The 15,896-nt window shown below is 39.8% G+C and overlaps 1 protein-coding gene across 1 annotated transcript; it reads right to left on the bottom strand.

Moving 5' to 3' along the window:
- Positions 1-397: 397 nt before the first annotated feature.
- On the bottom strand, positions 398-15,878 carry inpp5d (inositol polyphosphate-5-phosphatase D). Its single transcript, XM_083767261.1, has 27 exons — positions 15,569-15,878; positions 14,698-14,761; positions 12,874-13,009; positions 12,116-12,239; positions 11,452-11,592; positions 10,938-11,028; positions 10,511-10,588; positions 10,332-10,409; positions 10,103-10,226; positions 9,895-10,001; positions 9,411-9,513; positions 8,860-9,056; positions 7,777-7,894; positions 7,186-7,282; positions 6,676-6,814; positions 5,656-5,764; positions 5,340-5,428; positions 4,076-4,157; positions 3,519-3,608; positions 3,302-3,412; positions 3,128-3,207; positions 2,953-3,040; positions 2,373-2,519; positions 1,956-2,019; positions 1,626-1,856; positions 1,020-1,492; positions 398-862 (listed from the first exon to the last, which is right to left on the bottom strand). The coding sequence occupies exons 1-27, from the start codon at positions 15,706-15,708 to the stop codon at positions 816-818; spliced, it is 3,348 nt and encodes a 1,115-aa protein (XP_083623387.1). The 5' UTR covers positions 15,709-15,878; the 3' UTR covers positions 398-815.
- Between the last annotated feature and the right edge of the window lie 18 nt (positions 15,879-15,896).

Raw genomic sequence — 15,896 nt, forward strand, 5'->3', positions numbered from 1 at the left:
CCAGTCATACTGGCATCCGTGGTAATTACTTTCCTGGATGCAACTATTCCCATCGCCACGCCTTCCGAGAGAAAGCGCACGTCTCTCCATCGTTGTAGGGCTGTCACGCATTCCTCTGTGACCACAACGCGGCGAGAACGGTGATTGCTGGGTAACATGCTGCAATTAATTCACTCCTTCTCTGAATAAATCAAGATAGTAGGAAAACGAAAATTAAAATGTTATTGAGTAACACAAAGGACAACATTCTAAAGTTAACATTTCTCAAATTATTTGATATATATATATATATATATATATATATTATATATATATATATATTCTTTTTTTTACCAGTTTGGATAGCAGATAAAGAGACATCACTTTTAACATTCAGTTCTTTAAGGGGGGAGCAAATGCCACAGTACAGTACAGGTTATTTTATGGCACAGAGAGTAGTAGACCATGTAAAATATAAAATATGAAGCCAGTTTAAGCATTGACATTTTATTCATTTATTGATAATTCTAATGTACACATTCAAAGCCGGTATTAAAATGTCTGTGCAAGTAAATACTGAGTGGTAATAATAAGCTTTCTATTGCATACATTAAATGTAACAGAATTATTTACTAGCAGAATGTTTTCCCAGTTTCTTCAAAGTTCAGTAGAGATAGATTCCTTTGGAGGCCTATTCTATTAATGCAAATGATAAGTCAAGTACCAGCCTGACCTTCCCAATTAAGAAAATTAATGACTATTACAGGTTTTGTTCAATGTCTTTGGTTTTCTCCAGTTGCAGTGCGGGAAGCTGCTCTGGCTGAACAGCTGTGACTTCACTTCACAGAGCGACCCGTTGTTGATGGCTGAGTCTCGTGATGTACTAAAGAAAGATCATAGAGTTCAGTGTTGCATCAGGTAAAGACAATATCAGTGTATATGATTTTTTTTTAATTTTTGCCATGACTTCGCAGCTAGTATAAGGCCAAGACTGGCCTGTGAAAATGTAACTTCCATGAGAGAAATAAAGTATATCTTACTCTCTTTGGGGGGTGGCTGGCTGGGCCTCGCTGGTTGTCGTGGTTTATTACTGGGGAGTTCAGAGCTGTCTCTGTAATCTCTGGGTTTATTGGTCTGAGGTTCTGACTGGCCTGTGCGGGACTTGGCTGGCAAGGGAGGTCGGTTGATGCCAGGCCCTATCCCACCCTCTGAGCGTGAGGTCATCACTGGCTTCTTGAAAGTGGTAGGGCGCAGTGGGGTGCCGGATGCCGATGGCTGAGGTTTCTCAGGTTTCTGAGGTTTCTCAGTGCACGTGAAGGATCGGATGCGGGGCATGAGCATAGGGGGACGTTCGGCATCCATGTCTGAGGCTTTGGGAAAGGTGAAGAAGGGATCTGAGGTTGTAAGGTGGTCCTTGCGCTGGGATTCCTGTTCCTTGCCCCATGCTGATGCCTTCCCCATCGAACCATACAAGGGATTGTCAAACATCTCTTTTGCTGGTTTATCCTCGTCTCTATAGGAGATACAGAATATAAGATATCAAGCTTCAGATTCACACTGAATTTTCTGTTTAAGCTAATAAACTGTAAATTGCCATAATAAACAATTTATAATTAATAAACAATGTTACCAAAACAAGTACTTACATAGGACTTGATGCTTTTATTGTGGGGCTGTGAATGCTGGCGTCAAAACCAGATCTTTTAGGAGAGATGTTGCCCATGTTGTGGTCTTTGCCCGCTTGCCCAGCACTTGCTGTTGCTTTTGGTGGCATGCTGTAGCTCCAGCCCCGATCTGCAGCAGTGCAAGACTTGATGCCCACTCCCATGTAACTGGGGTTACTGATGTCATATGCATAATTACTCACATCAGAAAATCTGTTCAACACAAAGGAACATACAAAATAAATCTCCCACCAAGTTCATGTTTAGGACATTTTGGCAAAAAAAAGCCATGAGACAAAAGTAATTCCATACTTGTTATAGTCAATTCCTTTGCTTTTCGAGGTGGCAGTGTCGTCTCTCTCAACTTTGATGAAATCTTTAGAGGGAACAAGATAGAAAATGGATGTTTTTACTGGAATATAAATTACGTTGAAATTGTTTGCAAATTCAGTTTGCACTTTGCTGACATTTAGTAATAGCTCAGAGATTCTCTACCATTTTTTATTCAACCCCCAGTTGCCATTTGGTTCTATTTTCATCTCTGGGACCTCAATCAGCACTGTAAAACTCTGGTAATTTAACTTTGAGAGTGAAAAAATGGAACGGTAATGGACCCCATTTATAAACTCTCATTTACAGACCCATTAGATCACCGACTGTCCCCGGATCCCACGTTGAGAACCAGTGTAGCAGGGGATGTTGTGCCATAGTGTTGCTTTTCAGACTCACCATATAATTTTTCTGTCTGTTTCCCTTCTGCAGTACGCAACTGAATGCCCCCCGTCAAGATGCCAGTCTTCTCTGCGTGGTGTGTCAGAGTGACATGGAACTCTGTGTAACAGTACTCTGCAGCTCGCAGCGCAACACAGCCCTCTCCTGTACGAACAGCACGACAACAAGGGAGTTCATGAAGGTTTGTTAGATCTAATTCTGTATACTCTCTTTGCCAAAGGTCCTATTCCCAAGGCAGCAATTTCTCAACTCATCAAGGTTAAAGTTTTAAGGTGTTCTTTATTGTTACATCTTTTGTAGAGGTACCTAAGAGTAAAAAAGAACTTAAATTGAATAGATCGCTATTCATTGTACAATGAACTATATAGGGCTTAAGTGGTTCAATCACTGTTACAGTCTCAAAGGGCTTTACAGGCGTGCATATAACAGAGGAAACAATCACACACCTCTTTAGACCCTCAGGCCTCAGTCAAGCATGGAAATACTCCTAAGAACGAACATTTGATGGGTAAAGAAAGGAAGTATCCTTGGGGAGGATCACAAAATGTATCAATTTAACGTGTGTATGTTCAATTACCATAGGATTCGTCAGAGTCTGTTGACTTGATGCAGATGAGAATGTGCTGATCCAAAAGATACTCTGGATCAGAGATGATGGGGACGAGCTTGAGGGAGAAGATGGAGACAATAAATAATTGTGGTTCCCCATCGTCAGATAAATACACAATGAAAAAACTCCACCCTCAGTTTACCTCAACCTGAGTTCCAAACCGAACTTTTATCGAGCCATCTGCTTCCTCTGTGTTCTCTCCTTCTGAGGTCTTGACACTTTCTGCAGAGATTGAGAGTAATCTTTGTAATTATTAGCCTACATACGTGTAATGTCTATGTCAGCTGCTATTATGTGCTCAATTCATGCAACATACTCTCCAAACAACTGGAATGGTATTCAATGAAGAACTTCGTCTTTGATTTTGTCTTTAAGGTGGCAACGCAATTCATAAACTTGATCCCACCCTGAGACATGCTGTTTGGATCTGGGAGGGACAAAAAATAAGTAAATTAGTCCATAAACTATAATTGTCACATGAACTTTTGAAGGGAAGTGTTTGTAGAAGACGTTTTAACTGCAGTTAAAATTACCATGCTTAGAGACATACTGCGAGGTCACAGCGACTTCAAATGAGGCGAAAACCGGCGAGTGGTCACTTGTCATGATATCGTTAGTGCACCCTACAAGTGGAGAAGTTTACACATAATTATGACCATGATGTGCCTAATATACTTTAGCAATTGCCAACCTGTGGGCTGAAGATTTTATCTTGTATATCTCTGCTCTCAGGCAGAAATCCAGCCAACTCCAAAATAAAAAATAGGTTTCTGCCGGACAGCGACAGTATTTTCTCTTTAAAACCTTGAAAAATGAGCTGTCATTGTGATACAGATAAATGGGAAGATCCAAGCCAGAACACAATATTTGATTGATCATCAAAATAAACCTTATCTGAAAATGCAGCAGCCCACCCATCTGACCAATTCTGACCTCTAGAGTTAATTGGTCAGATATGGTCAGATATGAACGCTATCGAGATATTTAAGTGGGTCCTGATCCAGAAAGGGTTGGGAACCACTAGTCTAAAAAGTAAAAAACACTTCCCAATATTATATTATTATTATATTTCTACTCAAAAGTTACTCACCATATGATTGACAGACAGCATGAACAAGTGGGTATGACTTCCGTAGGACACGATCACACCATGATGGGAGGTTGTATTTTGTCTGTGGAGTAGGGAAGTAGCTAGCTATTAACTTTCAAAAGCTGTGTTCTATACAAACCTGGCCCTAGGTGATTTAATACTTAGTTATACTTATGCGCCAATGGCACAAACAAAGTATAAATCAGGCATTACAGAGACAAGCGTCTCAGTCAGATGGTTATGGGTGTGATGATGTAGTTAGTCCACAGCATTATATTAGTATCTTCCATAATCCTGGTTATGGCATTCCTTCCAAATCCAATAGGAATGATTTCATTCAACATGAATTGTTTAGAATGTCACGTAGAGAATAAAATGGAAAAGATGAAGAGATGGAAGCCCTGCACACACAGATTGTATGTGAAGCTGGGAACAAGTGAACAATTCTTAGTTTAAAATGAACAACACAACAGTAGAATAAATCTCATAGTTGTATAAATCTCAAACCTTTCCTGGTGCATAAAATCACTTTCTCATTCAATGGGAAGTTAATTATTCATAACAAGATTATGTTCTTGGCAGTTATGCAAAAGCAGCCTAGTTTATACCGTACGTATGTACAGATTCAGTTTTTGAGTGGTGCAGCCACTCCTACAACCAGCTTGCAATGTCCTCGTACCTGTTTGTTTGTGTGTCTGTGTGTTTGTTTGTTTGTGTGTGTGTCTGTCTGTCTGTGTGAGCATGAGTATGTGACTTAATAATAGCAGTAGGGGGCGCCAGAAACAGTGAGAGGGGTAGTGACTCTAATGAGAGAGAGTGAGAGAGAGAGAGAGAGAGAGAGAGAGAGGGGGGGGGGGGGGGGGAATTGCACCACTCAGTTCACACGTGTGTGATTTTTGTGTGATAATTGCTGTGCAGCGCAAGGATTTGTTTGGAGTTTTATTCTCATGCTTGTTGCAGGTATTTTCTTAATTTCATACATCCAAATACATTATGTTAAGTTTGCCTGTCTTTAAATAATAATCTATTATAGATCTCTTTGGAATGATGGGGATCTTGGGAATTCAGATGTAGCCATTCAGATGTTGATGGCTTGAAACAAAATCTGATTCTGCATCAAGGGACAGTTGTCATAGCTACCTGTCACAAGTTGTAACTTTTTATTGTTGCATTCTGATTTGTGACCATGACTACACTATGCTTAATAGTGTAGTGACAATGACACAAATAGTAGCCATAGAGGAAAATTACTTGTGAAGCCTACCCCTGTGGCTTTGGCCTTTGTGTAAGCATACTTCTCCCGCGTGTCTCTTTCAAAGCGATACGTGGGTGCGAAAGTGATATCCTCTTCATCTAAAGTCAAGGGAAATAAACAAGACAGGTGTATTCAATTTGATGTATATGCTGACAAATGATCAATGCAGTTACTATAAAAATATCAAATCCATGTAGGCCTATAAATTCAGTTACGCCAAACACTGTAAACCTTTATGCTTACACAATAAAATCCTGAGTGGACAAGCTGTATAGCTGTATACATGATGGATAGACTATCGTCTTTGCATTTTATAATGGCATACCAAAATGCAAGAAGACTTTCCCATCTTGCTGTTCTATGCTGAGCTGGTCTTTGCAGAGGAGTTCCTGGTACAACTGCTGTTTGATCTTCGCCACAATGTTCTCAGCTTCCTGTAAAGGCAAACAATGCAAATCAGTGGCTCTTCCTGCCTTGTGACGTCAGCAGCCGCTGTATAGGACTGCTAGACTGCTAGGGGATGACAAGAGTGACACAGGCCAAACAACCTTACTCTTGTGATGAATTCTGATGCAGTGTTATGCAATAGGGTATATGCACAGCAGCCATTTTTTAAACAACTCTTCCTAAGTTCCTACTTCCTTCACAGGTGTTACAGATGATACTAATTAAGGCCCTGTTCCAATTTTAGTGTAATGTGGTTCATAAACGTTTACATTTCAAGGACCCCCAATCCCCATACATCTCAGAGTTACACACCCATACAGGGCCATTTGGAACCCACTCAAGGACACTTTAAGACCCACTGGTGTAGCAGTGTTTCCAGTGAACCAACATGCACAATAGCAGCCCTGACTCTGGAAGTAGGAAGAGTATATTCTGTGTGAAAATATCATATTATTTGTGATTTGCGTCACAGTTGAATTGTGTCAATTTATTGGGACCAGATATTTTAATTAAAGTTAGTAATTTGGCGCAAATATATTACATGAGGACAATGAGGTTAACAATTTCTTCAAATATCTTCTTCAATCCTCTCCATAGTGACAATAATGTTCTCAAATGTTACAAACACATTGTTAATGGTTGGTATAGCAGCATCAATTCGATGTTTTTAAATGATAGATAGGGGCAGGTATTAATAAGAATTTATTTGAATCTTCCTGCTACTTTTCTTTTTCTGTTATGGAATATGTAAAAGAAAAAGTACAAAGTAAAATGAATATAACTATGTAAAACCATACCTGAAATGAAATAAATTAATAAATTAAATTGTGTTTTGAGAAAATTGCTGGACCTCATATTATCTATCGTTGTTGTTACAGTAAATATCTTTGGAACTTACTGCAGATGGAAGTTCCAGCCTGTAGTTCAAATCACCAAGCCAGAAGAGGTGGGTGAATCGATGTGTGATGTCAAAGGGATTCAGTTTCTTATCTCCCAAATTCAGGAAGCGCAGAATGCTGAGATAATTCTGATTGCGTCTGTAAAGTCAGCAAATATTAAAAAAATTGGTTTGAGGCATTTTTGCAACTTTTCAGTCACATTATATTTGAACTTCTCCATGAAGAAGCAACGCAGCAATACAACATATTGTTTTTATTGTGGTTTGTTTGCGAACACGTTTCAATTCAGAGTCTTAAGACCTATGGTACATCAATAATAATATCAAATGTTTTGACAAAAATGGGTTGACATTTCAATGCAAAGTCTATTCAAAGATACAGTCATTTCAAAGTATGCTGACATCAGAACTCAGACTTAATGTTTATCGGATCTGTCTACCCCTTTGGGAGAAAAAGGGGAAGATTTGACAGAAATTAGGGGAAAAGAATAAGTCAGACTTGTAGCTAACCTGAGTTTTTTCTCACTTCCAGAGGTGAGGTGACTGTTGACAAAACCAAAGGATGTTCCATTAAACATGAAGGACACGCCCACTGCTCCCTTGTTTCCTACAAAATACACATGTGGTGAGTACAGTATAAAGAACGTAACTATCCATCTCATCTCTTTCTTTATGTTGGGTTGGCTTACTTCAGGGGTTTTCAACAGGTGGTCCGTGGACCACTGGTGGTCCATGGAGGTATTGCATGTGGTCCATGACCATGCATTTAGTAATGTAGGATTTGTTAAAAAATAAATAAATTTCTTTCCACTAGTTGAGAAACTGTGAACTGAATAACCTGGTGGTGACCTATGATGGCCGTCCAAGAAATTCAACAAAAAGTGGAAGTTAGAATCTCAAGAGAGGGAAAGAGCTGGTTCTCTGGTTGAGTCATTATTATTATTAGTGTTACAAAAGCACTAATCTTAGCCCATGTCCCCACCCAACACAACAGTGGTCCCCGGAGGTTGATTCTTAGTCATGGTGGTGGTCCCTCGTTCACAATCAGTTGAAAACCCCTGGCTTACTTAAATGCTATGGAGAGGTTTGGTAATCACTTACCCAGTGTATTGGCAATCCCTGTCTTGACGCTGCCCGAGAAAATGTGGGAGATTCTGTTCTCATGCTCTGGCTTCGCTAGGACCACAATGCGAATGTTCCAGAGAGTGTGGATCGCCACCTAGACATTAGAAGATATAGTTTATGTCCTATACAGGGGTTCCCACACGCTTCCTTGCCGAGGCCAATAGCCTCTTGTTGTTGAAATGGCTTTGACGAGAAACGTGTCGGGGTGCAATGTGTTGAACTTGTAGATCTGCTATTTTCACTATTCTGGATTTATTTTCTTACATTTTCATGCTCAAAAAAGAGAGAGAGAAGGAGAGGGAGAGGGAGAGGGACAGAGAGAGAATAAATGTTTATGGTCCAGACAACTGGCATGGTCTGGACACCTAGGGCTCCAATTTCGTTGCCGCCGTTTCCCGCGACGCGGCCCGCAATGCACCCGCCGCCCGAACATTACAAGTAGGAGCTTACTCTGTCCCTTAATGGTATTTTGGTCCAGCGTCACCCGCTATCTATTTATCCGACACCGGTATTATATGCGCCTAGAGGTGTTGTCATGGGCGTGTTGGCCCCTAAATTGCTGTTTTGGTCACATACATTTGGGAAAGTGAATAAGTGATAATGGATTTTCAAAGCACCCGTAAGCCCCAAATTAGTTTGGTAGAGCGGCGCGCGCCTCAATGGAGATGTCCAGGCACAGACTAGTCCGGCTGCCTCATCTCTCTTTATTCATATTGCATCTCTTTGTAATTTTCCTATAATCAGCAGAAGTGAGTGCCTGCCACTTCCTTGTGTCCATTGTCCAAGTAATTTGTGCCAGGCATTGTGCGGCGTGCTCGATTCCATTTGCTCATTTAGTTCATCACCCCATAGCACAGAAAATGGTGTTTAATCCGATTTACCGAACTTTCCTTTTCACTTCATACCGTTCCGTAGAGACAGCCTATACGCACAATCTTTTTTTTAAATGGGCGAGATTTAAGCGAGTTGTGAGTCTGTGACTCAATGTAAAGACGAGTTTTCTTGGCTCTGTGTGTGGTGGGGGAAAAAAAAGAAAAACGGCAAGGGGGTGTCACTCACCTGTTTGAAGCTGAGGTTAGTGATGTTCCGCAGTGTGTTCTTCAAGGTGTCAACCCAAATCGTCTCTCCCAGCTGGTCCTCTTGAGTTCCAATGATGTAGATATCATGTGGAATGTGGTTGGCGGTGTCGTCTCTTGTCTTTCCCTGGCCCTTACACTGGAACCAAGAGTCCATGTTGTTGGGAGGACTGCATCCTCCTGTGGGTTCATAGGGGTGCAACATTTAATCCAACTGATCGACTTCATTGTTCATAAAAACTACATTGATAACCGATAATTGAATAAAATAATCATAATAATCAATCTCTATTTAAAGCATTTTGCGATTTGCTATTTTCATATTCTTTTCATGACAGCATTGTGTATGACAAAGTATAAAATAACGCCTAAGCAATTAATTGATTTATGGGAAAAAAATGAATAATCGCTAAGAAAATAATGGAGAGTCGCAGGCTGCAGCCCTATTATGATACACCACGTAACTGAAGAGTCAATTCTTAATAATGATTAGATGTTTTCTGTTAAGGAGAACAAATATTAAACCAATAGTACCCATGTTCCAGGTGCCAACAAAAATGGTGATCAGGTCAGGCTCGGGTTTGTCAGAGTGTTTGTTTTTCATCTGTTGGAGAAGCTGGCAGAATCCCTCTCTCTTCTACCGAAACACCACAACAAACATCACAGGAACAACAAACAATAAGACTGTCTGTTACTACAACAAACGACTGTAAGACATATACAGACTATACTACACTAATACCAATACTGCTATTACTACTATTACAACAACAACAATGTCATAATAATTATTGTATTTCTTTGTTGTTGTTATCATTCGTTATAGAGGTACAAATTATATTATAGATTTATTTGTTTAATTACACATGGGGAACACTGTGTTGTAATGTACCGATGAACCTTTCATTCTTATTAATTGATTGCTCTACGTGCTCAGAAATGTAACCAAATCAGTTCCAGACTCATATTGTAGGCATGGATGCCTTTGCCACATCAGTGAACTCCATTCAAAAATTACCTTTGTGTTATCAAAGACAAACTCTTTGCGTACAATCTTCTCTTTATCTGTGTCCAACACGATCATGAGTTTGGCGTGCATTTTCTGGGATTTCACCAGCTGTGGGACTGGAGAGTTACATTACACACTTACTAAGAATTCACAGCATTGCATGTGTACTGTATACAGTAATAGTTGGAAACATTATTGCATATAACAGAGCCCTTACTTTTATTGTGCACATAGTATTTGTCTTCAAGGCCATCTTTGGACTTCTTGAGGAAGAGTTTGCCACTTTCAACGTCCACTTTGAGGATCATCTTTGTGGATATCCCAAGAGATTCTGTCTTGACCTGTAACAATCAAAGAGAAATGCTTGTCCATCATACTAAAAACCAAAAATATATGTTAACTTTTCCTGCAATGAACATTAATGTTTTAAACTGAACACAGAGTACCTCAAAGGACACAGGGGGGATGAGAGACCTTCTGTGGCCTCCGTCATATCCAACAGACTCAAACACAGCACTTTTGGCCTGAAAAAACAAAATAACAAAAACAAGAAAAAGTCAAGTCTGATATTGGGAGTTGTGAGAGATCCGGTATGTGTTTATTGTTTAATTGTTTATTGCAGTACCTTCTCCTCTATTGAGTACAGCAATGTTGTTATTTGCTCAAGCCTAAATGATATAAGTTGACTTGAGTCAATAGAAACCTAGAAATGGAAACAAAACATACACATAAATGAGTTAATTATTTTCTCTCTCTCTCTCTCTCTCTCTCTCTCTCTGTGTGTGTGCGTGTGCGTGTGCGTGTGCGCGTGCGCGTGAAAAAAGCTGTGTCAAAATGTGCAGCATCCCTGTAAATGTGCTACACGTATTTAGCCACTAGATTTTTATTTATTTCCCTCAGTCATGTCTATGAGGTAGCACTCATGCAGTCTGGGGTGTGTGCTTCTCGAGAGTAGGCAAGCTTTCCCGAGATTCCTTGCGAATGCATATCATTTGTCTAAATAAGTGATATAGTACAGTGATTAACTGAACAGGATTTAAAGGGCCACTCACTTGAGTCCTGAGACGCCCAGGCCCAGGAGAAAGTTGCTGGTCTAAGACCCTCTGGAGGGCCTCCAGAGTAGGCAGGATCTTGGAAATCTCACTATAAAACAAAGACATGAGCACATGAGTGGCTTTAGGTTCAATGTCAGTGTAAACATGGAATGTATGGAGGGATGTGTGTGGAGAATAAATCAGAAATGTACTAGATAATAATATAATATAGACAGTGGAAATGAATAACACTGTGTCAGGGATACATTTTTACGGGTCCCTTTATTTTTACGGGGTTCCTGTTTTTAATTATTATTATTTCAAAACATTTTCAGAAAACAATCCCAAAAAAGTTAAAAATGTCATGAATTAAAAGAAAAATGTAACCACAAATGTTTAAGAAGTAGTGAAAATAGCCAATCTACAAGCTCACAATGTGGCGTGAAGTGACGTGTTGTGAGCTTGTAGATCTGCTATTTTCACTAGTTTGGGTCCCAGGCAAAGTTTCTCCACAATATGCCACAAACTGCACCTGTTCAGATTCTTACAGACCGCCAGTGTCAGCTCCTTCAGGTAGGGAAGGTAGGGAATGCCATTCTGTACTTGTTCTGCATCTAAACTTATGGATGTCCTGAAGTATTTTTCAATGGCCTGTTGGTGTTCCTCTGGTAATCTGGGATAACACAGGATCAAGTTAGTCATTCTTACGTAACTCGCACAGTATACTGTGTACAAATTGGGAATGTGCGTGCAAAATGTCATGGTAATCGCACGCTGCGTTCATGAGTTGAGGCATTTTGTTCAAACCAACCAACCAATAACAAATTCTGCAAACTTTGGAAGCCAATCTTAGCCAATGGGGATGGAATATGGAAAATCGACAGGCAGGGTGCAAAACATACTCTCTCGTTGTGCTTTCGGCCTGGTGGAGACAGTAACTTGGTCCTTTGAAAACGTTACACTGTCTGTATATCTAAAAAAAGTGAACATAGCTGATCTACAAGGCAAGCCCACAACGCACCATAATGACACACACATTGTGAGTTTGTAGATCTGCTATTTTCACTATTTTCACATTTTCAAAAGTAGCAAAAATAACAGATCTACAATTCTAAGATATTTTGCAGATCCGTATAGATCCACTATTGGTGCCTATATTTTTGCACAACAGAGAATAAAATAGAATGCGATCGTACGTTGACATGTCCATGTGTTGCAGTCTCTGCAGATAGGTCTCAGACAGGGAGAGCTCGCTGGGTTCAATCACATCGTTGGCTGTGAGGTTCCGTGGTGGTAGTTGTGGTGGCTGGTTAGAGGTATCTGTAGGACATTAGGTCATTAGAGGCCATTAGAGGACATTAGAGGTATCTGTAGGACATTGGGGGGGAAAACGGTTCAGCCTGGCTGGATAATGAAGTAACTGCAGCAAGGTGAAATATCCACACACTGAATAAATACTGTATTCCCAGTAAACAAAACTGGAAACCAAACTACAAAATCAGCATAGGGTTTCACCCTCTCTAATTAACAGTGTATTGTTCACTGTGTAGACCAGTGTGTAGGTTAATCTGTAGGATAACAGCCAGCTGTGCTTGACAAACAGCGCTGTCTTATTACATACTGTATAGTAGATGATGTGGTTCACAAACATTTTCATGTCAAGCCAAGGAACCCACATGTATGATTTTGGACACGGTCGGAACCCATCTGAATATATTTTGGGCCAGGGACCCCATACAAGATTTGTGTTGTTAAAATATTTCAAAAAATAATATAACAAACCGTCTTAAATATTTTTCTGAAAAAAAATCTACAACCTCAAAACAGAGGTTTGTGAGTTGTGAGCTTGTTGATCATCTATTTTCAAATATTTGATGTGAATAGTGTTAAAGTAGTTAAAACCCCACTTTGAGAACCACAGACATGTTTAGTTAGGATAAGGTTTGGTTCTGACCTTGTTCCTCCTCTGCCTCCTCCTCGTTGGCGACGGGGAACTGGAGGTTTGTGATCAGACCCATGTTAGGACTGTAGTAGGCGTCCACCAGCTCCGACACATCAGAGAAGAACCTGATGGGGACACCCTCAGATGCCTGTGGAGCACAACATACTGTAAGCATACTGTTAACTCTCCCTTCCTCTTCCTTTCTCTCTGTCTCCCACGCAGTTTGAACTTTTTGCGTCTCTCCTACGCAAATTTTGCGTCCCCTATATACGGCCCCCTCCATTGTCCTCTCTTTGCCAAAAATCTCTTTGCCAAAAAGTCTAGTCTACAAGTCTACAAGCTTACAAGACGTCGCATGAGCTTGTAGATCAGGTATTTTTATGATGAATGTACCCCCCAGAATAGCGATGCTAGGGTTCATTTGGTTCATTGGTGCATTGTTTTCTGCCTGTTAAGTGCATATAGCCATCTCGGCCTCTAGGCCATTTATTTTTCGACTCTTCCAGCAATGAAGTTATAGTTCAGCTGCAATACTATTATTATTGTTAGCTAGCTAGTGTGACTACAGACTTACATTTCAAACAAAACACAGGGCAGTTGAGGTCTTTTTGGTTGATGTGATATGTGACCTATGGATATATTTAATTGGTTAAATAACATAAAACAGCAAAATGTCTGACATGCAACTTCACTGGTTCTTTATCTGTAACGATTATTTTGTCACCTCAGATCACCCAATGGTCATCTGAGGCGAAATTGTTTAAAGATGTAATGACAGGCGACAGCTAATGTTCTCATTCCTTCTACACGTTGCAAAGTGTATGAATAATGTTTCTTGCACCTTGTACTACTTGGCGTTATTATTTCAGACAATACCAAACAAAATGTACCCATCTTTGGTGTTGAAATGTGAGATGTAATTTCTTGCTAACTGGGAATGGATTCTTGCATAACAAATACAGAGAATACACCCTGATTGATTTGCTAGAGGAAGTGTTGCACATTGCTAGACTCGGTTAACTATTTGAGATCTCTATTAAAATATGTACGAGTCCATTTCAAATGAAATGGTACGCATGGTACCAGCTGCACCAGTTTGTTGCCAGAACAAAATAGAAGTAATTCAAATGGTGAGGAAATATTAAATGTTTACATCTAAAAGATACCGTACATTTAACCTCAGTTTGGTGTGCTAATGCTATTGTTTCAACAACATGTAATTCTGACTCATTCAAGAAAGAAATTGCTACTACACCACATTAATTTTTTAAAACTTTAGCTTTAATTTACTTTACTACTAGATTTCATTATTGCAAAACATACATAGACCAATTAAGGCTTAATTGGTACATATATGTTTTATAATTATTAATTATTAAGCCCTATTTTATACTTTGTCTATTCCAAAATAGCTGGTGTACAAGCTCGCAATACGCCACAATTTGAGGCGCTGTGAAAAAAAGAGGTTTGGACACATTTAGAAACATTTAGAAAATAAAGTGAAATGGGCATTCACCGTCCTTTTTCTTTGGTACCAGAACTACATTTTGATGCCAATACTTTTGCACTTTTATAGTAATAGTAATAGTAAACATTCTATTACAGAGTATTTCTACATTGTGCTATTGCTACTTTTACTTTTACATATATTTCTGAGTTCTTCTTCCACCGCTGTGACATTTAAGACATCTGCCTGTCAGCCATTACCTTTCATAAGACTGTCAAAAGCAGAAGTGCTCAGTGAAACTGTAGTCTCAACCACATATGCTATGAAATACAGCTTATTGGTGTGTGAAACATAGCATGTGCTTCTATTTTCCACCTTGTTTGACCCACCTGGACAGATAGTTTCTTCTCCTCATTGGGCAGGACTCTGTATGTGTATACACAGTTCTGGAATCTGTTAGTAAAACGTGAAAATGTGAAAATCAGATTTGAAGCATATATAATTTACATATGTGTATTAACCAGTTAAACCCTACAGTATCAACTTTGTTGACTGGTACTACTTCTCGTTTTCCCTCTTTTTCCACCTCTTCACCGAGAATAGCCGATCTATAAGGTGATCTACGCACTGTGTTGTGACCATGTACATTGTATATTTTGACCAAATGCTCAGATTATGGGCGCTAGGGTTTATGGAAAAAAATAACAGATAAACCAAAGCACTCTAAATCATTTTACAAAAGTAAAAACGTGTGTGGATAGCAGTTTGGCAATATACAGTACCACTGATATATACCGATATACCACTGCAAACCATATGCAAACTGGAACTGGGTTGTTCCAGTTTGCATTACTTTAGTTGTTAGTTTTTCAAAAGAAACAAACAAACAAAACTTCCTAAGATTGTCACTTCGTAGTGTAGTATGCAGTTAAGAGGAAACTGGCTCAACTGGCTTAGGTATGCAAACCATGTGAGTCTGTGACATGATAATAGTGAACATCTCTTTGTATAAAGAAAACAAATCTTATACAGAATATCATTCCAATGTATTCAGGTTTGGGACACCTTACCCTTTAGATCACATACACACTTCCTGGGCTATTTGCCATAAGTTCAGATCACTTGTGAATACAAGCTGCATTTAGATTTGGTTTCTTGCACAAGAATGACGACCCTAGGCTTTGTTGAACTGTATCATTATGCATAACATTCACAGTACTGGAACACAGGGGGTGCCTAGTAACACACAATTGTACTTACAGAACACAGAGGGCATAGGCTCCTTGTATGGACTCGCTGCCCCTGACCAGGAAGCTTCCATCCCTCGCTGCGTACGAGAGGAGATCCTCAGCTTTGGATCGAGTTATATTGCCATGGTACCACTGTCGATTCCTTAGCATCCTGTTTCTCACTGAAGTGCCGAAGCTCAAACGTTTTGCATGTGCTCCCAAAAACACACGACAGCAAACCAAAGTTGATTCAGTGTTTCTTACTGGCTGTTTTCATCTTTCACTTTGTGTGCGCGCGCGTGTGTGTATGTGTGTGTGTGTGTCTGTAGGTCCTCTCTCACTCGTTCATCCTCTCTCTC

Source organism: Protomyctophum parallelum, assembly GCF_964188405.1.
Source record: "Protomyctophum parallelum genome assembly, chromosome: 6".
In the NCBI taxonomy this organism is placed as follows: domain Eukaryota; kingdom Metazoa; phylum Chordata; class Actinopteri; order Myctophiformes; family Myctophidae; genus Protomyctophum; species Protomyctophum parallelum.

Excerpts from the sequence above, each read along its gene's own strand:
- inpp5d (XM_083767261.1), bottom strand. The coding sequence starts at position 15,708 with ATGCTAAGGAATCGACAGTGGTACCATGGCAATATAACTCGATCCAAA. Across the intron at positions 14,762-15,568 it reads GCCTATGCCCTCTGTGTTCT|ATTCCAGAACTGTGTATACA; the intron begins GTAAGTACAATT and ends TTTTACTAACAG. Across the intron at positions 10,589-10,937 it reads CTGGGCGTCTCAGGACTCAA|GTTTCTATTGACTCAAGTCA; the intron begins GTGAGTGGCCCT and ends TTCCATTTCTAG.